Source organism: Oncorhynchus keta, chromosome 33, assembly GCF_023373465.1.
Source record: "Oncorhynchus keta strain PuntledgeMale-10-30-2019 chromosome 33, Oket_V2, whole genome shotgun sequence".
In the NCBI taxonomy this organism is placed as follows: Eukaryota; Metazoa; Chordata; class Actinopteri; order Salmoniformes; family Salmonidae; genus Oncorhynchus; species Oncorhynchus keta.
In genome coordinates, this window is record NC_068453.1 from 19,232,079 (window position 1) to 19,257,765 (window position 25,687).

General features: G+C 46.0%; 1 protein-coding gene across 1 annotated transcript; it reads left to right on the forward strand.

The window, feature by feature from the left end:
* Positions 1-1,477: 1,477 nt before the first annotated feature.
* Positions 1,478-24,765, forward strand: LOC118365979 (netrin-4-like). The gene is made up of 10 exons (XM_052492371.1): positions 1,478-1,980; positions 2,671-3,212; positions 10,125-10,397; positions 15,857-15,983; positions 16,168-16,353; positions 19,540-19,753; positions 22,324-22,418; positions 23,053-23,121; positions 23,475-23,648; positions 23,799-24,765. Exons 1-10 carry the CDS (start codon positions 1,923-1,925, stop codon positions 23,936-23,938), a joined length of 1,878 nt encoding a protein of 625 aa, XP_052348331.1. The 5' UTR covers positions 1,478-1,922; the 3' UTR covers positions 23,939-24,765.
* The last annotated feature ends 922 nt before the right edge of the window (positions 24,766-25,687 follow it).

A 25,687-nucleotide genomic window follows, 5' to 3' on the forward strand; every position in this document is an offset into this window, starting at 1 on the left:
AAGTTAATATTAATCGCTTTGACTCGTCCTACACTCATATTTGTGGCCAAAGCATAAATTGGAGAAAAAACCCTTCAAAATCCCAACCTCAAATTTGTATTTTAAACAGATGTTTAAAAAATGTTTGCTATTTCCTCATATAACATGATGTCATCTCCCTGGGGAGGATGAGCTGGCCTATCCTCTTCTAGAGGAGGATGAGTTGGCCATTCAATGGTCTACTTCCGTGAATATTTACAATGCCCAGTGCACACACACCATTCTGTTTTTTGGGTATGCCCACACAATTCCAACACAGAAAATCTGCTTTTTAGCATAATTAATAAAAAATATTGTAAGGAAAACTATTTCACTCAAATTGTAAGTTATTATAGGTCATATTTCATAGAAATCTGGAAACACTGGGCAGTTACTTTAGTTTAAAGTGAGTCGCTAGCTAGGTTTCCATCCAATTGATAACATATTTTTTTGTGAATATTCAAAAATATGCATAAATAAAATATGCGCATTTGATGTGTTTTCATCAAATTGACTTGTGCTAAGTCTGTGTGTGATGACATAGTGCACATACAAATAACTGTTGCGTTTAAATTCACATGTACAGATGAACATTTATTAAAGTTAAATGGGTTTCCATTGTATTTTCAACTCTACTGATGTCACAAAACGTGTTAAATAGCGAATGTGCCCACTCTGGTATAGGCACGTGCGCTCTATCCACCAGCTCGCAGATACAGTTGTGGGTACAGTCTACATGATAAGATTATTATGGCCAAAAGGGAGATTGTTTTAATTTGTCAAACGGCAGCCAAGCATGGATTCATCAAATCACCAGAATAAGATCCTGGATATTTATTGGAAAGGAGCATCAAGCTCACCACTTTGCACTTTCACCACCCTGTGAAGTTCTTCCTCATTTATTTCATCTGTAGTCTAATAAACTGTATGTTTTCCCGAGTCGTAGTAGGATGACCACATAAACATGTCATTCCGTGACTCCAAGTTTACTTCGATATGATAGTTATATCAATATTTGGGCATAAACGCGTTTCCACCTTAATCCTCGCATAATACATTTACCTACACAAAAATATCCAACCTTATATTTTACCGACAAAAATTAGCTGTTTCCATCAGGTTTGTTTTTTTGTCATTTTTTATCGGACATATAGGCCTACTTTATTCGCCTAAAAAGGTTGGTTGGAAACGCGGTTAGAGTCTCCTTTCTAAAAGGGGGCAATTATTACCAATTTGGATCCTATTCAGCTCACGAGCCTCAATAATTCTGGACCCTGGGTTTTGTTATTCTGTGTTCCTTTGTTTTGTTTAAACGAAGTGTCAATCAACTTTACCGTTTTTTTTTATCCGGATAAGTGTTTGTGGATTGGAGAGGTTTGGATGACCACAGCGTGCCAGCTCTGACCTGACACTAACTGGATCCTGACGACTAGGAATGTTCCTTTAAAGAGAAAAATGCAAAGAGACGGGGCGGAGCCGCAAGCCCGCTGTCACTCTCTCAGTATTCCATAGTAGATTCACAGTTTATCTTCAGGCTATTAGCAAGCAAATTAACTAACTGTAAGGTAGAAGGTCCCGGCGAATACGAGAGAACGCAAATCAGTCCTCGGCTTCTGCAGAAGTAATGCGGAATAATGGAATACTTTTCCCTGGGTGTCTGAACCGGCTGTGTTGTCAAACTGGGGTCTTTGTTCTTCTTTGATCATATCTGATTGTTATTGAAAAAGGGAAAGTAAAGACTATACTGGCTTTGAACCTTGGCTTTACATTCGGAGGATGAAATCTAGCATCTATTTGCCACTTGAATAACACCAACGAGGTGTCGCGTTGCCTATTCACAAGGCTTCTCTAGGTATCTCATCGGCTAACCTCTTCTTGGGAACACTTGCTCGTGGGTCGGAACTATGATGTGGACTTTGTTTGCTGTTTTTACCTGCACTGGACTATCTGGTATTCTTGCAGGTTTGTATTTTTTCTTTAAAAAATAAAACCTGCTTCTAATCGAATTCAATTCATAGGCAGTGTATTCATTGTGTGCAACAATGTAGCGTTCCCGCTGTCTCGAACAATACGCCCGACAAGTGCAGCAACGGTGACAAAAGTATTTCCTTACGCTCGGCTCTGTTGACCACCTCGGGTCAACATTCTATTTGTGTGGAGGTGAAACTCGTGTCTCATGATATCACTGAGATTTTCTCTATAATGTAGAATGTTTTCAAACGAAACACAAATATACCGATTTGTTTTTATAACTATGTAATAACCTCAAAAGACCCATAACAATGAAGGCTACTGTGAGCTACCATCCATTGTTGACTGCCAAAAATCTATTTTGAATACCTGCCCACGTTATAAACAGAATTGTTGTGTTATATAAAAACATGAAACCCCCGTTCCCCTGTGTGCATGTTGGCCGTGGAGAGGGCTCTTAAAGATGGCAGTGTTGCCCAGCAGGTGTTCCTACATCCCACACCCAATGCATCTGGAACTCGTCTGGAGTGCACATCCTCCTCCCATAGCTGCCCAAAAATTGATCTCTGTCAAAGTCCACACTGAAGCATTCAAGTCTAAACTTTTAGCTTCAAGTTTAGATTAAATACACAAGAGATCCTCGTCCATCTCCTATAACCTGTCCTATCTCTCTTCCTATAGATTTGGGTCGTGTAGGGGGGGTAGCCGCTCGTTGTGAGAGCCAGGCGTGTAACCCCCGAATGGGCAATCTGGCGCTAGGTCGCAGGGTCCTGACCCAGACCGTGTGTGGCTACAAGGGCACCGAGCCCTACTGCTCCTACTCTGACCCCTCCTCCTCCACAGCGCCCTGCCCCCCGGCCAGGTGTGGGGAGTGCAATGCGGCCCTCCCCCTGCAGGCCCACCTGGCTGCGGCCATGGCCGACTCCTCCTTCCGCCACCCCAACACCTGGTGGCAGTCGTCCGGGGAAGTGGAGTCTGAGACTCTGCAGCTGGATCTGGAGGCAGAATTCATCTTCACCCACCTGATCATGGTGTTCCGCTCACCCCGCCCTACCGCCATGACCCTGGAGCGCTCGCAGGACTTTGGGCAGACCTGGAAGATATTGCAGTACTACGCCAGAAACTGTAGCGCCACCTTTGGACTGAAGGAGGGAAAGGCAGTGCTGGACGGGGCCCCCTGCACCTCCAAATACGCTGGAGCTTACCCCTGTACCAGGGGAGAGGTGAGGAGGGCTTTTGTGTGTGTGTGTGTGTGTGTGTGTGTGTGTGTGTGTGTGTGTGTGTGTGTGTGTGTGTGTGTGTGTGTGTGTGTGTGTGTGTGTGTGTGTGTGTGTGTGTGTGTGTGTGTGTGTGTGTGTGTGTGTGTGTGTGTGTGTGTGTGTGTGTGTGTGTGTGTACAGAGACAGACAGGACTGTCTGAGACAGAACCAGGTGTTAGTCCAGACAGCAGCTCAGACTCACACCTCTAGCCATCCAGGATGTGCCCTGTCATGGCACCTTACTTATGGACGGATGAACAGCTGGAAGGAAGGAGGGATGATAGATGTTGGCTACTGTACTACACACAGGAGTGTCCACTCCACTTCCCCCCATTCATAAAGCTAACCTGTATATTCCCCTGTGTGTCTGAATCATGGGTCTCTAATCTAAATACAGGTACTAATCAAAACCGTGATGAGTTTAGTCAGATGTGTTAGTGCTGGGCTGGAACTCCAGTCTGCACACCCTAACCTCTCTACAGCTCTCTACACCCTGGGTAGTCCATAGAGCCCAAGACAGCAGCAGCACTACGGAGGATAGTGTTATTACTAGGGAAGGATGGTTATCAGGTGGGGGTGGGGATTATGTGGCATGAAAGGGTTCCTGGCAACTCCTTGATGACTAACTGAAAGAGTGTGTGAGTGGTTTCAATTCCTACCAAGGCAGAGCTAACAGTACACAGTGCAGGGAGATCATGTAGTGCAGGGTTCCCCAACTGGCAGCCCACGGGACCAATTTGGTGGTTTTATTTGCACCGCCCAAATTTTCTGAGAATAAAAAATATATATATATATTTTGTTGTTGTTTTTTTGTTGGACATAAAATACTGTAAAAACACCAGGTAATCAGCTCCAAATAATTTTCATTTAGGAAATCTGTTCCCAAGTATTCACACATAATAGAGAGACACGTGATCGTAAACAAATGTAAGCAAGGTTTTAAATGATTGTTTTAGTCAAACATTATATCTGTTTGGGCTTCTAGCGGTTCATTTGCCGTCTACAAATTATTTCCAATTATGATCCAGCCCCCCGACCATCCGCTTCAGAAAATAATGGGCCGCGGCTGAATCTAGTTGATGATCCCTGATCTAGTGCATGTTGACTCTGTAATGACTCTAGTTGATGATCCCTGATGTAGTGCATGTTGACTCTGTAATGACTCTAGTTGATGATTCCTGATCGAGTGCATGTTGACTCTGTAATGACTCTAGTTGATGATCCCTGATCTAGTGCATGTTGACTCTGTAATGACTCTAGTTGATGATCCCTGATCTAGTGCATGTTGACTCTGTAATGACTCTAGTTGATGATCCCTGATCTAGTGCATGTTGACTCTGTAATGACTCTAGTTGATGATTCCTGATCTAGTGCATGTTGACTCTGTAATGACTCTAGTTGATGATCCCTGATCTAGTGCATGTTGACTCTGTAATGACTCTAGTTGATGATCCCTGATCTAGTGCATGTTGACTCTGTAATGACTCTAGTTGATGATTCCTGATCTAGTGCATGTTGACTCTGTAATGACTCTAGTTGATGATTCCTGATCTAGTGCATGTTGACTCTGTAATGACTCTAGTTGATGATTCCTGATCTAGTGCATGTTGACTCTGTAATGACTCTAGTTGATGATCCCTGATGTAGTGCATGTTGACTATGTAATGACTCTTGTTGATGATCCCTGATCTAGTGCATGTTGACTCTGTAATGACTCTAGTTGATGATCCTTGATGTAGTGAATGTTGACTATGTAATGAATCTAGTTGATGATCCCTGATCTAGTGCATGTTGACTCTGTAATGACTCTAGTTGATGATCCTTGATCTAGTGCATGTTGACTCTGTAATGACTCTAGTTGATGATCCGTGATGTAGTGCATGTTGACTCTAGTTAATGATCCCTGATCTAGTACATGTTGACTCTGTAATGACTCTAGTTGATGATCCCTGATGTAGTGCATGTTGACTCTGTAATGACTCTGGTTGATGATCCCTGATCTAGTGCATGTTGACTCTGTAATGACTCTTGTTGATGATCCCTGATGTAGTGCATGTTGACTCTGTAATGACTCTAGTTGATGATCCCTGATGTAGTGCATGTTGACTCTGTAATGACTCTAGTTGATGATCTCTGATGTAGTGCATGTTGACTCTGTAATGACTCTAGTTGATGATCTCTGATGTAGTGCATGTTGACTCTGTAATGACTCTAGTTGATGATCTCTGATGTAGTGCATGTTGACTCTGTAATGACTCTGGTTGATGATCCCTGATGTAGTGCATGTTGTTTAAGTAATGACTCTAGGTGATGATCCCTGATGTAGTGCATGTTGACCCTGTAATGACTCTAGTTGATCATCCCTGGTGTAGTGCATGTTGACTCTAGTTGATGATCTCTGATGTAGTGCATTTTGACTCTGTAATGACTCTAGTTTATGATCTCTGATGTAGTCCATGTTGACTCTGTAATGACTCTAGTTGATGATCCCTGATGTAGTGCATGTTGACTCCAGTTGATGATCTCTGATGTAGTGCATGTTGACCCTGTAATGACTCCAGATGATGATCCCTGATGTAGTGCATGTTGACTCTGTAATGACTCGAGTTGATGATCCCTGATCTAGTGCATGTTGACTCTGTAATGACTCTAGTTGATGATCCCAAATGTAGTGCATGTTGACTCTGTAATGACTCTAGTTGGTGATCCCTGATCTAGTGCATGTTGACTCTGTAATGACTCTAGTTGATTATTCCTGATCTAGTGCATGTTGATTTTGTAATGACTCTAGTTGATGATCCCCGATGTAGTGCATGTTGACTCTGTAATGACTCTAGTTGATGATCTCTGATGTAGTGCATGTTGACTCTGTAATGACTCTTGTTGATGATCTCTGATGTAGTGCATGTTGACTCTGTAATGGTACTGCTCCACAGGCTTTTCCCTGGTAGTATTGCCTTCATGTTATCCTGTCATCTTTTATGATCCGCTGTATCATACATCCAAAAGCAATCTTCCCCTGTGAGTGGTGTGTGTGTGTGTGTGTGTGTGTGTGTGTGTGTGTGTGTGTGTGTGTGTGTGTGTGTGTGTGTGTGTGTGTGTGTGTGTGTGTGTGTGTGTGTGTGTGTGTGTGTGTGTGTGTGTGTGTGTGTGTGTGTGTGTGTGTGTGTGTGTGTCCATGCAAGTGTGAACATGTGAAAGTGTGTATGTGTTTATTTGAGGGACCCAGCTAATATAAGATACTTGAGTCATGTTGTGATGTGCGTGCAATGCATGTGTGTGTGTGAATGTTTTTGTGTGTCAGGGAAGTGAGACACTGTGATAGTAGCGTGACCTTTACCCTCTAACCCCTGTCTGTTGACCCTGAGGTCAGGGGAGGGGTCCAGACTCCAGTGTTCTTTCAGCTCCTCAAAACAGAGCCTGCTATACTAAACCATCCTCCACTCTCTCTATCGCTATGGCTACTATATTTATCTTGTGATGTTCATCATTAACTTAAATCATAATGCTGACATAATGCTGACAGCTCAATTGTCTGCGGCCTGTCTGAGGTGATGACAGCAAGGCATGTACAGAACTGTGTGTGTACTTTACCATGGGAGCTGAGAGTTGTGCTCCGTGTGTTTATGTCCATACAGAGGGCAAGGTGCACACGCGAATATGCCAACCCTGTCAGGCTTTCACCTACTAGCTCAATATGTCAAGTGCATCTCTGTGTGACTGTGTGTTTGTGTCTGTGTGACTGTGTGTTTACATATTGAATGTTTGAGCTTAACTGGAGTGACAGTTATGTGTCGAGAAGGTGACTGTGTGTATGTGTTTGTGTGTATATACACCCGTGTGTGTGTTTAGTCAGTGTTAAGTGTTTGGGCTCCTGCAATCAGATAAGTGTTTAGCTGTGATGGATAGCAAGAAGGAGGGAGGGGGAGGAGGTGTGTCTTAGCTTGGAGCGATACTGTGAGGGAGCAGGTATTCCCAGCTTTCCCCCTCCTTTATCTGATGAACATTAAAAAGCATGTCATCTCTTGTGCTGAGAGCTGAACATGTTCATCTGAATGAGGGAAAACCTGGGAGGCTTGTTCAGGTACTAACTGAAGAGGTTGTTGGAGAGCTCAGGGCTCCTTGTGTTATTTATGAGGTCAGCTGGGCTGGAAGAATGTGTGTTTAGGTGTTATAGAGACTGTGATCTTCTTAGGGAAGGAGCCGTCCAACCAGAGCCCCACACACACCTCTCTCTCTCTGTCTGTCAGGGAGGAAGTGCCCTTTGCCCTGATGGAAGTTGGTCCTGCAGGCGAGACGGCCCATCCCCCTCCTCTCGCGATCTCTCTCTCTCTCTCTCTCTCTCTCTCTCTCTCTCTCTCTGCTCTCTCCCTCCATCAATGCCCATTGTTCCTGTTTACCAGAATACAGTCCACAGCGCTTTGATGTAATTAGGGCTGTTAAAGCCAGACTTACACTGTTTTTCAGACTGTAACATGAAGAAAAGATTATGAGCGTAGAAAAGCCACACGCTCCCCCTAACTAAGGTTTCTGTGGGACTGCTCTCTCTGTTTCTATAGTTTGACAGAGAGAGCATACCCAGACAATGACTTGACATTTCGTATGCACGAAAAACTTGAATGAGATTCTTCATTTGTTTGTTTGTATGTGTGTTAGAGTTTGCATTCGTTGTGTGGGCTGCATGAAGTCTGTGCCCACTTCCTGCAGCTGGAGCATACAGAAGGCCTCTTGTGGAATCTTTGCAGGGTTTGGGAATGTTGATTGGGTAAGTGTGTGTGTAGTTGGGAATGTTCATTGGATGTTGTGTGTGGAGTTTGGGATTGTCCATTGGGGATGTGTTTGTGTGTGGGGTGTGTGTGTGTGTGGGACAGTGTTGCTGCGGTGTCGCCGGGCTATCGCAGAGCCTTTGTCCAGGGCTAAGTTATGTGGGGCTGCATCTCTCGCCCGCTCTTTGTCTTGTCCTCCTCTCCCGCGGACTGGCGCCCCTTGCCCTATTTGTTGTGTTCCCTTAATTGCGAACACAATGCCGTGACTCTGTGACCTATTCCAACAACAGGGAACTTAATAGTGCTCCTCCCATCACACCCCAGGCCAGCCATACAGCCAATGGGGACACAGCATGGGCTCGACTCACACAGTCAACTCCCCAAAAAACACACATACACCCCTCACCCAATGGTATCTATGTCAGGGATACTTCTCTGTATACATCAATGATGTCGCTCTTGCTGCTGGTGATTCTTTGATCCACCTCTACGCAGACGACACCATTCTGTATACCTCTGGCCCTTCTTTGGACACTGTGTTAACTAACCTCCAGATGAGCTTCAATGCCATACAACTCTCCTTCCGTGGTCTCCAACTGCTCTTAAATGCTAGTAAAACTAAATGCATTCTCTTCAACCGATCGCTGCCCGCACCTGCCCGCCCGTCCAGCATCACTACTCTGGACGGTTCTGACTTAGAATATGTGGACAACTACAAATACCTAGGTGTCTGGCTAGACTGTAAACTCTCCTTCCAGACTCACATTAAACATCTCCAATCCAAAATTAAATCTAGAATCGGCTTCCTATTTTGCAACAAAGCATCCTTCACTCATGTTGCCAAACATACCCTTGTAAAACTGACCATCCTACCGATCCTCGACTTCGGCGATGTCATTTACAAAATAGCCTCCAACACTCTACTCAACAAATTGGATGCAGTCTTATCACTGTGCCATCCGTTTTGTTACCAAAGCCCCATATACTACCCACCACTGCGACCTGTATGCTCCCGTTGGCTGGCCCTCGCTTCATATTCATCGCCAAACCCACTGGCTCCAGGTCATCTACAAGTCTCTGGTAGGTAAAGCCCCGCCTTATCTCAGTTCACTGGTCACCATAGCAGCACCCACCCGTAGCACGCACTCCATTAGGTATATCTCACTGGTCACCCCCAAAGCCAATTCTTTCTTTGGCCGCCTCTCCTTCCAGTTCTCTGCTGCCAATGGCCGGAACGAACTGCAAAAATCACTAAAACTGGACTCTTATCTCCCTCACTAGCTTTAAGCACCAGCTGTCAGAGCAGCTCACAGATCACTGCACCTGTACATAGCTCATCTGTAAATAGCCCATCCAATCTACCTACCTCATCCCCATACTGTATTTCTTTATTTACCTTGCTCCTTTGCACCCCAGGATCTCTACTTGCACATTCATCTTCTGTACATTCTACCATTCCAGTGTTTAATTGCTATATTGTAATTACTTCGCCACCATAGCCTATCTATTGCCTTTACCTCCCTTATCCTGCCTCCTTTGCACATGCTGTATATAGATTTTTGCACTGTATTATTGATTATATGTTTTGTTTACTCCACGTGTAACTCTGTGTTGTTGTATGTGTCAAACTGCTTTGCTTTATCTTGGCCAGATCGCAGTTGCAAATGAGAACTTGTTCTCAACTAGCCTACCTGGTTAAATAAAGGTGAAATAAAAAAATACATACTCTCCTCCAATAACACTCCCTCCCAGCATCACACACTTCCCTCAATGACAACTAACTCCCCTTAAACAAACACACTTCTGCCCCAGGGATATCTGTGGCAGAAACACACAGCCCTCTCAGGAACATAATTCACCCTCAACAACAGCAGCAGTGTATGCAGGTTGCCATAGGAGCAGTCACCAGGGTGATGGCAGTTGTGCTTGGGCTGGAGGGTAATATGGAGGGTTCATCAATTTAGGGATGCACGACTCAAAGAGGGAGAAAGAAGGAGAGACAGAGAGAGAGGTGCAGAAAAGAAGCTGCGTTGTCACCAAGTCTTGCATAATAACATAGTGCCACTAACTCGTATCATTTTGACTGACTGTTGGATTGGTTGATTGACAGGTGATCTACCGTGCCCTCCCCCAATGGGAATCTCTTGACCCGTATGGGGTGGCAGGCCAGGAGCAGCTGAGGGTGACCAACGTGCGCATACGTCTTCTGGAGCGCCAATCCTGTCCCTGCCAAGCCAAAGATCCCACCGTTGGAGCCCCGCTCACCCAGCACTTCGCCATTTATGACCTTATTGTGAAGGGCAGCTGCTTCTGCAACGGGCACGCCGAGCAGTGTGTCCCTGCGCCTGGCTACCGCCCTGTCAGAGACAGAACTAACCACGTGGTGAGTGTGTGTGTGTGTCTGTGTTTCTGTCTGCATATCTGACTGTCTGTGTGCATGCATGCGTTTTGTGTATCAGTCATTAGCATAGTGATGAGGGATATCACCTTTCTCTGTCCCACTTCCTGTGCTGGGCTTGCTCTGTCTGGGTAGATAAAAAGCTGCCTTTCCTGTGATCCAGATTACAAAGGAAATGTTGATATGGATTCAGCACTGGGCTAATGATGGTGTGGAAGTCTCAAAAAGTGTGTGCTGATAAAGGTGTGAATGGACATGACTGATTCACAGTGTGAGAGATGCAGCTGCCTGTGGAACGTCTATCTCTGCCGTCTCCACAAGCAGTTCCGCCCGACGCTTTTTGAAGCAGAGCGCCTATTCTATTGCAATCAGCAGGTCCAGAGAGCAGGGAAAGTGAGTGTGGTGAGTGTGACAACAGAACCTTTACACTGGAGACACAGACACAAAGACATAGACACAGAGACTGTCTGACTGTGGGTAACTATAACTTTGTGTATGAGTGTTAAGCCCACAATAGCAGTGTCTGTGGCAGTATTACAGTATCTAGGAGCTTGTATGGTTGCAGCCGGTCAGTCTGTCTCTTCTGTGTGAGCCCACTGTAATCAGAGGTGTCTGTCTGTCATCCTCCCCCATAATATCACTGGCTTATCTAGTAACCCAGTGAGCTACACCTTGTTAACTTAGTTTGGACTTGACTCTATCTAGGCTACAAAAGCATCCTCAGAATGTGTTTTAAGCTTTTAAATGTTGATATTCTAAACATTAGGATATATCACAATACAACATGACCTAACGTTGTAGGAACGTCAGTGTGTCGTGTGATATGAGGGAGAGTTGGGTAAACAAGCATTGAGACGTGGGACGGTATGAGGTTATATAAGTACTCTCTCTCTCTCTCTCTCTCTCTCTCTCTCTCTCTCTCTCTCTCTCTCTCTCCTCTCTCTCTCTCTCCCTCCCTCTCCCTCTCCCTCTCCCTCTCTCTCTCTCTTTCTCTTCTCTCTCTCTCTCTCTCTCTCTCTCTCTCTCTCGCTCTCTCTCTCTCTCTCTTTCTCTCTCTCTCTCTCTCTCTCTGTTTCTGTCAGCAGTTTGCTTTCTGTCTCTGTTTCGACCCAGGACGGTCATATCTACCAAACCCAAACAACCAGATCATGGCAAGACAGTGAGGAGAGATTAGAAGCCTGTAAACACACTCAAACAAGACGGGAGGGTGTGAGTTTGTGTACATGTTTTCCCCCCTAATTAGAACCAGAATGTCCTGACAAGGTAGGAAAACAAGAAACTTTTTGAAAAGTCAGGACTTTGTTCATGTTCTGAATTTCTTCAATTGCTATTTTAGGCTTAACGGTTAGGTTTAGTGTTTGGGGCTAAGGTCAGGGTTACGGTTAGGTTAGGAGTTAGGGTTAGGGTTTGAGGTTTAGGTTCGGTTAAGGGAAAATAGGATTTTGAATGAGAATATATTTTTACTCCCCAAAAAGTCCTGAAAATTTTGAGTACCCCTCGCCATGGCACATGGAACGGGGCGAGGTTGGTTGTGGGTGGGGTCAGGCCTGAACCGGCCCCACCCACCACATGTTTTCATTGGTTGAGGGGCATTCGCATTCCACCACGCTCTGCTTGGTGATGTGTCAGCACATACAGTATCAGTCAAAAGTTTGGACACACCTACTCATTCCAGGGTTTTTCTTCATTTGTACTATTTTCTACATTGTAGAATAGTAGTGAAGACATCAAAACTATGAAATAACACATATGGAATTATGTAATAACCAAAAGTTTTAAACAAATCAAATATATATTTTATATTTGAGATTGTTCAAAGTAGCCGTTGCCTTGATGACAGCTTTGCACACTCTTGGGCGGCAGGGTAGCCTAGTGGTTAGAGTGTTGGACTGTCGCAACCTTCCGATCTGTCGTTCTGCCCCTGAACAGGCAGTTGACCCACTGTTCCTAGGCCGTCATTGAAAATAAGAATTTGTTCTTAACTGACTTGCCTGGTTAAATAAAGGTTAAAAAATAAATAAATAAATAACGCTCTAAGTAGCCGATGTGAACAAAACCTTTAAACAGGTCAACATTTACAAAGCCGCTGGAAAAGACGGATTACCAGGACGCGTACTCAAAGCATGCGCAGAACAACTGTCAAGTGTCTTCACTGACATTTTCAACCTCTCCCTGACCGAGTCTGTAATACCGACATGTTTTAAACAGACCACATAGTCCCTGTGCCCAAGGAAGCGAAGGTAACCTGCCTAAATGATCACCGCCCCGTGGCACTCACATCGGTAGCAATGAAGTGCTTTGAAAGGCTGGTCATGGCTCACATCAACAGCATCCTCCCGGACATCCTAGACCCACTCCAATCTGCATACCGCCCCAACAGATCTACAGATGACACAATCTCACTCCACACTGCCCTTTCTCAGCTGGACAAAAGGAACATCAATGTGAGAATTCTGTTCATTGACTACAGCTCAGAGTTCAACACCATAGTGCTCACAAAGCTCATCACTAAGCTAAGGACTCTGGGACAAAACACCTCCCTCTGCAACTGGATCCTGGACTTCCTGACGAGCTGCCCTCAGGTGGTAAGAGTAGGCAACAATATGTCTGCCACGCTGACCCGCAACACTGGGGCCCCTCAGGGGTGTGTACTTAGTCCCCTCCTGTATTCCCTGTTCACCCACGACTGCGTGGCCAAACATGACTCCAGCACCATCATTAAGTTTGCTGACGACACAGCAGTGGTAGGCCTGCTCACCGACAACGATGAGACGGCCTATAGGGAGGAGGTCAGACCCCTGGCAGTGTGGTGCCAGGATAACAACCTCTCTCTCAATGTGAGCAAGACAAAGGAGCTGATCGTGGACTACAGGAAAAGGCTGGCCGAACACACCCCCATTAACATCGATACAGGTGTAGTGGAGTGGGCCGAGAGTTTCAAGTTCCTTGGTGTCCACATCACCAACAAACTATCATGGTCTTAACCTACCAAGACAGTCGTGATGAGGGCACGACAAAACCTTTTCCCCCTCAGGAGACTGAAAAGATTTGGCATGGGTCCCCAGATCCTCAAAAGGTTCTACAGCTGCACCATCGAGAGCATCCTGAACAGTTGCATCACCGCCTGGTATGGCAACTGCTCTGTATCTGACTGTAAGGCGCTACATAGGGTCGTGCAAACGGCCCAGTACATCACTAGGGCCGAGCTTCCTGCCATCCAGGAAGGCGGGGTCAGAGGAAAGCCCATAAAGTTGAGATGCCTCAGCAAATGAAACCGTGTGGTGGGCGGGGTAGACGGGGCCGACCACACCCACAGCCAACCCCGCCCCCCTAAGTGTGTCGTGGTGAGGGGCTTCTCAAAGATTCACTAAGACTAAGGTGTGTGTGTGTGTGTGTGTGTGTGTGTGTGTGTGTGTGTGTGTGTGTGTGCGTGCGTGCGTGCGTGCGTGCGTGCGTGCGTGTGTTTGTGTGAGTAGAGTAAACCCAGTAATCAGTGACCTTGATATTGAGGGTTATTAGTGCCCAGAAAGTTTAGTGCAGTCCGAATGTTTTTGGGGAGAAACAGTGTTTTTGTTGTTGTGTTGCAGGGCTCACAGGTCCAGACCACATGGGAGGGTGATCATGGTCTGTGTGAGCCATTCTGAGTTTTACCACAGAGCCAGTTTTTGACCCACATCCAACCCTCCTGGCCCATGCTCAGCTACTGGAGAGTTAGCAGCAATTCGCATAGCAAGCGGAGAGGCAGTATGAGTATCTCAGGGTTATAGAGACTTGCACAGTAACTGGAGTCTGAGAATGAGTTTCTGCAGAGGTGTTGGAATTTAAAGACTGCACCTCATGGAGAGTATTGTGCTATACAGGTGTTTGCCTGAGTACACACACACGCTGATGATCGGATTAACACACACACTTATCATGTTGTTTGGATGAATACACACACACACACACACACACACACACACACACACACACACACACACACACTGCTGATGAATGACTTAATTTCACATTAGCCAATAAAGCTTTCGTGGGGGGGAGCTGTCGAGGTCTTCCTGAACACCCCTCTGTACCGTCTGCCACCCCTCCCTGTCCATGTTCAACAACCTCTTTATCAGAGGGTCAGAGTGTTTGAAATACAGGCCTGTCAAAACGGAATACGCACAAGCTCTTGGAGATGGGGGTGGGGGGTGCCGGCATTAGTGTGTGTGCATTTGTATATGTATGTGCATTTTATTTGTGTGTGTGCTTGGGAGCCTGGCTGCTTGGGTTTGTATTTGTGCGTGTGTGTATTGGTGTTTGTGTATGCGCTAATTGTCCCATATCCCACAGGTAAACATGTGAAATTGTTTGGAATACCAGCTGTCTGGAGCTTGGCCAATGTCTCTCTCTTCTCTCCTTCCCCCCTCTTTCTCCTCTCCTCCCCTCTTCTTCTCTCTACTTGCCCCCTTCCCCCTTTTCCACAATCAATCCTGGTTACAGATGATTTCATTCTCATTGATGTAGTTATGTACACAGAGTTCTTTCACTCCTTTTCTCTTTGTTTGTCCATTCCAGACCTACCACATCCATTTCTCACACTGTCTTACCTGCCTGTCCTTATCTTCCTACATTCTCCTGGTTGATGGAATATGGTTGGGGTTATGTCTTGGGCTGGCACAGTGGCTGAGATTGAGTTTGAGATAAGGTTAGGGTTAGATCTGGGGTTAGTGCAAGGGCCTGGTATATGTCCCAGTTCCGGTAGCTACAGGTCTTTCCCATGCCTGTGTTTTACCCTCTGTGTGAGTCGTCTGTGCAGCATAGGGGAGAGGGGAGAGGGCATTTTGAGGTAGAGGGCAGCAGCCTCTATAGCCATACACCGTGGGAAACAGAAACTACCACAGGTGTTGGAGTGTTGTTGAGCGTTTGTGTTCAGTGTGTGTGTGTGCGCATGCGTCAGTGTGCTTGAATGTGTGCGTGTGTGTGTTCAGGCCTCTCTCTGTGTCTCTGTTCCCCACACAGAGGCAGTGTAACCCAAACAGATAAATAGCTACCTCAGATGCCATGTCAACCTCCCACCTAGATCACATCATTAACCACTCACAGAAATGACAAGGAGACTGTTATTGTGCTCTCAGCGCTGCATATTTCCGCAGACACACACACATACACACACACTCAGACACGGTCCTTTTCAGGCCCCTTTCGTCATGAGGCCAATGTTCATTTCCAGCGATGAAGCCAAACAATCAGTCTCCATTCAGCAATTACAGGACAGGACCTGAAAGAGAACAGGCAGGGGAGCCCCCCCGACCCCCAGGGGTTAGACTTGGGGTGCTGCTGCTCTCACGTGGGAACTGCTCTCTCCCTTACACTGACCTCTCTGTCCCTTCCTCTCCTCCTCTCCCTCTCCTCTTCCTCTCTGTCCCTTCCTCTCCACCTCTCCCTCTCCTCTTCCTCTCTCTCAGGTTCATGGGAAATGTGTGTGTAGTCACAACACTGCAGGTGTTCACTGTGAGCGCTGTGCTCCGCTCTACAACGACCGACCCTGGCAACCTGCGGACGGACTCACAGGGGCTCCACACGAGTGCAGGAGTGAGTGACACTACTGCTGTTCACTATACGCGAGGGCCAGGAGTACTATCTGAGAATAGGATCTGGTCAGGAAAAACTCACGGCCCTACTTACAGCCATCATTGATCATACTGACCAATCAGTGCCTGTTTAGAGAAGATTGACAGATATCTGTGATTCTGATGTCCCGCCTGTCTCCCTATAGAGTGTAAGTGTAACGGGCATGCCCAGAGCTGCAGTTTTGATTGGTCGGTGTGGCGGGTGTCCGGCCAGCGCAGCGGGGGTGTGTGTGAGTGTCTACACAGCACAGAGGGACGCAACTGTCAGAGCTGTAAGACTGGCTTCTACAGAGACCCCCAGAGGGCGCACACGGCCCAGGACTCCTGTAAACGTAAGACAAACTCTCGCACACGCACTCCAGATGGCTAAAGCAAAAGCTCAATGTACTTCAAAGATTTCAAGTAGTATTTGAACCCATGTCTGACTCACATTCACTGGCTTGCTCTATCATTCACTCACTGACTCAATCAATCACACAAACACTCACACACATAAACACACACCGTAGGAATCCAGAGAACATGAGACACATACACACCGTATACACACACCCTTACTGGCAGAGCCAACTCATTCCTGCCCGGAATGCTGATTGCTGAGATCGCAAGCCGAGACGTGCTGGATAACGTCGCTCCTGATGGGCACCTGGTTCTTTGTGTGGGTGTGTGTGTCTGAGTGTCAGTGTGTGCTGTTTGCGTTCACCTGAGTCACTGGAGTGGTTCGTCATCACTAATCAACACAGTGGCGGCTCATGTAAGGAAAGGGAAAGGGGGATACCTAGTCAGTTGTACAACTGAATGCTTTCAACTGAAATGTGTCTTCCACATCTAATCCAAGGACCTTGTGTGTGTTGTTTGTGCTCTGTGATGGGACTTAAGTAAACACTAGATACCCATCCATAAACACCACAGTGGTTACATTCTCAGATTATCTGTCTGATTTGACCCAGTGAGCTCAGTACTACAGTTATGCAGAAGGCTGGGGAGACGCTGGCTGGTGTGTGTGCGTTTGCGTCACTGCATGCTTGTGTGCATGTGTTTAGGTTTGCCTTTAGGGAAGTCTGTAGCATGTTGGTATTTTCACATTGTCAACAAGTGAGAGTGGAACACATATTTGGGGAATGTTTGTAGACAGGACACATTTAGGAGGGGAACCCCAGTGTCAGAGTGAGGTTGAAATCTGACAACTGAGGAATTTCCCTCCGTCTCTTGGAACATATTTCCAATTCCAGGCATGGCGGAGCTCTTTAAAGAAAACACACAATCGAGCCGCAAGCTCACACACACACAGTAACAATGAGTGTGTGTGAGAGATACATTTTTGTTTGTTTTCTAAGTGGGTGTGTTCTGTGGTTGTTCGGGCAGCTGCTCTGTCACGTATCACTACAGACCCATAATGTTCTCATTGTGAGAGCTCACTGCGTCAACACACACACACACACCTCTCCACACATTCTCATCTCTAAACTCCAATTATTATACAACTACTGTATTAACAATGTTCTATTATACAACATGATCCTATTATACAACATGAGAGAGAGGGAAAGTGTGTGTGTGCACCTGCGTGTGTGTGTGTGTGTGTGTGTGTGTGTGTGTGTGTGTGTGTGTGTGTGTGTGTGTGTGTGTGTGTGTGTGTGTGTGTGTGTGTGTGTGTGTGTGTGTGTGTGTGTGTGTGTGTGTGTGTGTGTGTGTGTGTCGATGGCTTTGCTGCTTCTGGGCTGGTATTGTTCTCCTGTAATGATTAACTTGAGGCGATTGAACACTACAGTCTCAACAGGACCTCAATAGATGATTTTCAGGAAGAGAAATGATTTGAAGTTCAAGTTTATTATCGTTAATCGGGAGAACCCTGAAGAGAAAGACTGTCTCTCCTAGCTGACTTACCCTTGGGGATTTAGATGTCAGTGTAATGATTCCCCTGTCTTTATGAGTGTGTGATTGTGTGTGTGTGTGTGTGTCTGTGCGTGCATGCGTGTGTCCGTGTGTCCGTGTGTCCGTGAGTGAGTGAGTGAGTGAGTGAGTGAGTGAGTGAGTGAGTGAGTGAGTGAGTGAGTGAGTGAGTGAGTGAGTGAGTGAGTGAGTGAGTGAGTGAGTGAGTGAGTGAGTGAGTGAGTGAGTGAGTGAGTGAGTGAGTGAGTGAGTGAGTGAGTGAGTGAGTGTGTGCGTGCATGGTCTGCATGGGTCTTTACAAGGTCTGTTGATAATGAAAGATACAAAATGAATGAAACAACAGATGCATCTTATCTCATATTTGTTGCCCACGGCGATAAGTGATAAAGGTACAGCCTTGTCTGGGTCTCAGACAGTAGAGCCTTGTGACATCATCTCCCTGCACCCAGACAGGGGAAAGGGGGAGAGACACAGGGGGTCTGGCTCTGGTTATATAGTAATTTACTGCCAGTGGGGTAGGATGGGGGGTTCAAGCATCATTAAACAACAGAAATAAAGCTCTACACCACCCCTCCTCCTCCCCTTCCCATCTCTCCTTCCCTCCTCTTGTCTCTCTAGTCCCCCCCCCCTTGTATCCCTCGCTCTGATGAGTACAGATTTATGGTGACTACTTTGGCTGTTACTCTCACCCCCTGCAAAGTTATCTTGTAATTCACATACTATGAGGACAGCAAGAATGTGTATGTGAATTTATGTGTACATTTTATGTGGTGTGTGTGTGTTTTGAGCCTTTGCAAGTTGTGTGTTTTTATAGGGGGGTGATTGTGTGTGTGTGTGTGTGTGTGGTGGTTGTTGAGTGGGCAGAACATAGCACTGACTGTGCTTGTCCCTCTATCTTATATTGCTGCAGGCTGTTAAAAGAACACTCAGCAGAGAGAAGGGAGAGAGAACTGTGGAAGGTATTTGAGAAAGATGTGTGCGAGTGTGCGCGCGACTGTGCATTCCCGCGCGTGTGCTTGGGTGCATGCGCCTGTGGCAGCCGCGTGCATGTGTCCTTGTGTGTGTGATGGCGATCTGATAAGAGGATGACAGAGAGACCATTGTGCTTCGTGGTCCAGGAAAACCTTGGACTGTTCCAGTCAGTCCAGAGTCCTTTGGGAAGTGGTCTCTCTCCCTCTCCCAGTCTTATCACTTCCTCCTCCAGGCTGGGCTATAATGAGGTGGCACGCTCTGGAGTGTGTCTATCTGTGTGACAGTTACACAAAGGGAACTCTACATGACTAATACGTGCCTAATAAAGTCATAGGTAGAAAAACTAAATATACTCAACTGGAAATGTTGCCAGCATTAGGGTTCTCAATCTCAATGTGTGCAGTGGTTTACTTTGAATGGATTTGATTGGCTGTGGTTGAGTGTGGTGAATTTAATTGCCTGTGATTGAGTGTGGGTGGATTTGATTCGTTGTGGTAAGGTGCAACTAGATCCAAATGAATGTCTGTGGTTTATTTGTGAGGAGATAACATTGGGTTGAGTGCCGATGTATTTGATTAGCTGTGGTGGAGTTATTGTTGTATATGTGATGTGCCATGTCTCCCCTCTCTTTCTCCTCCCTCTCCTCCCCCCAGCATGTGGCTGCCACCCCCTGGGTTCAATACCATTCCACCTGGGCGGGGGGTCTCTCTGTGACCCTACCAACGGAGACTGTGTCTGCAAGCCCGGCGTGGGGGGCTCCCACTGCGACAGGTGCATGGTGGGATACTGGGGTTTCCATGACTACGGCTGCCGTCTGTGCGACTGTGCGGGAGACTGTGACCCCTTTACAGGATACTGCATGTCTGGGTGAGTCATATATACAGTTGAAGTCAGAAGTTTACATACACCTCAGCCAAATACATTTAAACTCAGTTTTTCAAAATTCCTGACATTTAATCCTAGTAAAGATTCCCTGTCTTAGGTCAGTTAGGATCACCACTTTATTTTAAGAATATGAAATGTCAGAATAATAGTAGAGAGAATGATTTATTTCAGCTTTTATTTCTTTGATCACATTCCCAGTGGGTCAGAAGTTTACATACACTCAATTAGTATTTGGTAGCATTGCCTTTAAATTGTTTAACGAGGGTCAAACGTTTCGGGTAGCCTTCCACAAGCTTCCCACAATAAGTTGGGTGAATTTTGGCCCATTCCTCCTGAAAGACCTGGTGTAACTGAGTCAGGCTTATAGGCCTCCTTGCTCGCACACGCTTTTTCAGATCTGCCCACAAATTTTCGATGGGATTGAGGTCAGTGCTTTGTGATGGCCACTCCAATACCTTGACTCTGTTGTCCTTAAGCTATTTTGTTAGAACTTTGGAAGTATGCTTGGGGTTATTGTCCATTTGGAAGACCCATTTGCAACCAAGCTTTACTTCCTGACTGATGTCTTGAGATGTTGCTTCAATATATACACATGAAGTTCCTTCCTCATGATGCCGTCTATTTTGTGAAGTGCACCAGTCCTTCCTGCAGCAAAGCACCCCCACAACATGATGCTGCCACCTCCACAACATGATGCTGCCACCCCCGTGCTTCACGGTTGGGAAGGTGTTCTACGGCTTGCAAGCCTCCCCCTTTTCCCTCCAAACATAATGTTGATCATTATGGCCAAACAGTTCTATTTATGTTCCATCAGACCAGAGGACATTTCTCAAAAAATTACGATCTTTGTCCCCATGTGCAGTTGCAAACCATAGTCTGGCATTTTTATGGCGGTTTTGGAGCAGCGGCTTCTTCCTTGCTGAGCGGCCTTTCGGGCTATGTCGATATAGGACTCGTTTTACTGTGGATATAGATAATTTTGTAACAGTTTCCTCCAGCATCTTCACAAGGTCCTTTGCTGTTGTTCTGGGATTGATTTGAACTTTTCGCTCCAGAGTACGTTCATCTCTAGGAGACAGAACGCGTCTCCTTCCTGAGTGGTATGACAGCTGCATGGTCCCATGGTTTTATACCTGCGTACTATTGTTTGTACAGATGAGCGTGGTACCTTTGGGCGTTTGGAAATTGCTCCCAAGGATGAACCAGACTTGTGGAGATCTACAATTTTGGAGGTCTTGGCTGATTTCTTTTGATTTTCCCGTGATGTCAAGCAAAGAGGCACTGAGTTTGAAGGTAGGCCTTGAAATACATCCACAGGTACGTCTCCAATTGACTCAAATTATGTCAATTAGCCTATCAGAAGCTTCTAAAGCTATGACATCATTTTCTGGTATTATCCAAGCTGTTTAAAGGTACAGTCAATTTAGTGTATGTAAACGTCTGACCTCCTGGAATTGTGATACAGTGAATTATAAGTGAAATAATCTGTCTGTAAACAATGGTTGGAAAAATGACTTGTGTCATGCACAAAGTAGATGTTCTAACCGACTTGCCAAAACTATAGCTTGTTAACAAGAAATTTGTGGAGTGGTTGAAAAACAAGTTTTAATGACCTCAACATAAGTGTGTGTAAACTTCCGACTTCAACTGTATACCAGTCTCAACGTCAACAAACTGGCCAATAAAAATAAAAGATTAAGATGGGCAGAAGAACATAGACACTGGACAGAGGAACTCTGTCTAGAAGGCCAGCATCCCGGAGTCGCCTCTTCACTGTTGACTTTGAGACTGGTGATTTGTGGGTACTATTTAATGAAGCTGCGAGGTGAGGACTTGTGAGGCGTCTGTTTCTCCAACTAGACACTCCATGTACTTGTCCTCTTGCTCAGTTGGGCACTGGGGCCTCCCAATCCTCTTTCTATTCTGGTTAGGGACAGTTTGTGCTGTTCTGTAAAGGGAGTAGTACACAGCATTGCATGAGATCTTAAGTTTCTTGACAATTTCTGGCATGGAATAGCCTTCATTTCTCAGAACAAGAATAGACTGACGAGTTTCAGGAGAAAGGTATTTGTTTCTGGCCATTTTTAGCCTTTAATCGAACCAACAAATGCTGATGCTCCAGATACTCAACTAGTCTAAAGAAGGAAAGTTTTATTGCTTAGCCTTTTAAAATGATAAACGTGGATTAGTTAACACAACGTGTCATTGGAACACAGAAGTGATGGATGCTGATAATGGGCCTCTGTACGCCTATGTACATATTCCATAAAAAATCTGCTGTTTCTAGCTACAGTAGTCATTTACAACATTAACAATGTTTTCACTGTATTTCTGATCAATTTGATGTTATTTTAATGGACATTTTTTTAATCTTCTTTTAAGTGACCCCACATTTTTGAACGGTAATGTGTGTGTGCGTGTGTATATATATATATATCCACATGTACATACACACACCATCGGATATGATATCTATAATATTAAGTTTATATTAACAGCAAGTCTATAATATGTGTGTGTGCGTGCGTGCGTGTGTGTGTATATGTGTGCAGGTCAGATCTGGACCTGTATAATCTGGAGGGTAATTCCAGTGAGATGGTGAGGATCTTCAAGGCAGATGAGCTCTTTTCTGCCCTACACTACTCAGGTTAGACATGGGGTCACCACTGTGTGTGTGTGTGTGTGTGTGTGTGTGTGTGTGTGTGTGTGTGTGTGTGTGTGTGTGTGTGTGTGTGTGTGTGTGTGTGTGTGTGTGTGTGTGTGTGTGTGTGTGTGTGTGTGTGTGTGTGTGTGTGTGTGTGTGTGTGTGTGTGTGTGTGTGTGTGTGTGTGTGTGGTATGCAGTCTGCTCCACAGCCCAGTGCCCAACTGTTAATGGTTAAGTAGTCAAAGTTATTGTACATCCTTACAAGGGCAGAGAACAAAGATCTGTGATTCTGTGTGTCTGTGGACAGTTTCCAAAATGTCCCTCTCCGAAACCTCCCAGGGCCTTCAGCTGAGTGAGACAAATTCCTCCTTGATCTCACACACACTGTCCTCACATTCCTAAGTCACCACTTATCTACGTAAACACACACACACATACGCACACACACACACACACACACACACACACACACACACACACACACACACACACACACACACACACACACACACACACACACACACACACACACACACACACACACACACACACACACACACACAGAGCAGGTGTCAGTCACATATCTGGACGGGGTATTGGTGTGTAGTATGTCAATATGATTGTGTCCCCTGCAGAGAAATGTGAGTGTAAGGAGCAGGTCCTGGCTAACAGCAAACTCTTCTGCACCATGAAGTTTGCCTATGGTGAGTAGTGAGACACACATGAACAACAGCGAGAGAGATGGTGATGGAGATTGGTTTCCATTGTGTTGTTTGTTTATTGATAACTCTATGTAAACAGTATTTTATTGTACAATAAAGGCTTTCCCTCTCTCTCCCTATCTTTGTCTCATATCTCCCTCCCTCCCTCTTGTTCTCTCTCTCCCTCCTCTCCTCCCTCCCTCTTTCTCCCTCTCTCCTTTCCTATCATTTTCTCTCTCCCTCTCTCCTCCCCCCTCTCTCTCTCTCTCCTCCATCTTTATCTCTCCCCTCCCTCCCTCTCTCTCTCTTCTCCCCCCCTATATCTCTCCCCTTCTTCCCCTCCCTCTTTTTCTCAGTGTTGAAGGTTAAGGTCTTGTCAGCCCATGATAAGGGCTCCCATGCTGAGTTGGAGGTGAAGGTTCAGAAGGTGTTGAGTCAGAGCACTAAGGTGAAGATCCAGAAAGGACGAGTAACACTCTACCCAGAGTCCTGGACCGCACGGGGCTGCACCTGCCCCATCCTCAACCCAGGCCAGTCTCACACACACACCTATTCACAGGCACACGTGTGCACACACGCACAGTTACGTACGTACGCACGCACGCACGCACACACGCATGCACACACACACGCAGGGCTGCTGAGCTAATGATGTCTCTGTTTATGCTTTGACTACTTAGGTGGGGAGTACTTGGTGGCGGGCCATGCAGACAGGAAGCAGAACCGTCTTATCGTCAACATGAAGAGCTTCGTCAAGCCCTGGAGAGCCAGCCTTGGACGCAAGGTCCTCACACTAATGAAGAAAGACTGCACCTGGTAAACAGACTGGAGGACACTGGGAGTTGGACAGACTGATAGATGGAGAAAGAAGACACTGCCATTCATTTGTTTTTGCCTTCTCTGGAGGGGGAATTGTCTTATTGAGGTGGGGACTAAACAGACTATAAACGCCCATCCCTATCTGCCCTGGGCCAATAAGAGTGTGTGGCTGGCAGAGAGAACATACACAGACTCTATGAGCCTCTGTTTGAGTGACAGTTCGGCCCTCTCTTCCAAGCGCACATACACACACAGCCACTCCCTCTCTCTAGCACTTTAGCCCATGGCAGACGGGCCAATAGGATCATGTGTTGACCTCAAGACTGGACAACAGAAGGACACATTTGACCCCTTGTGACCCCTGTAGGAAGGCTTGTGGTGGATGACCTATGCCTCATTCCCCGATGTGTTCTGTTACAACAAACTGCCTGTCAAGCTGTGTAACAGAGACAGATTTGTACACACAGAATGATGTTGAATAAGCCATGCATGCCACTACAGGTGGTTGAGTCCAGGTGTGTTTGCGAATGTGTATGTGTGTTGTGAACTCTGTCTGTGTGTGTGTGTGGCTGCGTGTCTGATGAGTCTAATTGATCCATTTTTCACTTTGAAATGAAGGGCAGGATAACCTAGAGATGAAGCATCTCTTGTGGAGGGGTTCCTGATAAAAACAGTCCAATCACAACAACATACACATATTACCTCCCAATATGTAATACTGCTGTGACCTACAGAGCCCTGAATTCATCTCTATTCCTTCCTATGTCTGCTCCTGTACAGTATTACTTGTATATATCTATATAAATATGATGATGTCCTCTCTCTTTCTTTGATGATGTGTTAATGTATTAATGTCATTCCGGTCAAATGTTGAGGCATTACATTTTCTTTAGATTTCCTCACTGTGGAAAAAACCCTGTCCTCCGGGTTAGTGAGGACACAAGACCGATAAGTGAAAGCACACGCACGCACACACACCGACTACTGTTTATAGACTCTAAAACAACATAGTTAGATTCCTCCATCAGGAGCCTTGGAATACCTCAGATTAGTTTGATGAAAATATCCATATCATCCTTCCTTTCTCTCCTGCTCCTCCTCCTGTCTTTCTCTCCCTCACTAGATTATGTAATAATACACCCCTCCCCCTCTCCCAAAACACTGACACGTTCACACAGACTCAGGGAATGTTGACCATAACAGAGAGATGGGAGAGTAGACAGAATGTTTGGCTTTAGGGAGAGGGTGATTGCTGCGCCATTCCAGACCATTCCTGGCGTTCTCGTCAGCTTGACGTGGATGAGCTGAAGGTGCCGAGGTATTCCACACATGCCAGGTGTAGGTAGTCCAGCTCCACTCCTGGTCGGGTCAGAGTTCACAACCTACTATGGTGACACTGCACACTACGGGCGATCACAGGAGTGGGGGGCAGAGGTGTGGGTCAAGAGTCAAGGCCATGGGGAACTGAACTGCCCTTGGAACAGAGACACAACAGTGAGCCACACACACCCCACTGGGAACACACTGGTTGAACCAACGTTTCCTCAACCAGTGTTGCACCAACGTTGAATTGACATCTGTGGGACCTGACTACTGTAGCTGGATCACACAACACATCCATATCAGCTACTGCCCTCCATCTCGCTCTCTCTCCTCTGCTCGTGGGACTGAGGGGTGTATGATGTGAGAAGGTTGACTAGTATGTGTGTGTTTGGTCTCTGTGTGTATACAGTGTCTGTTCATTAGGGTT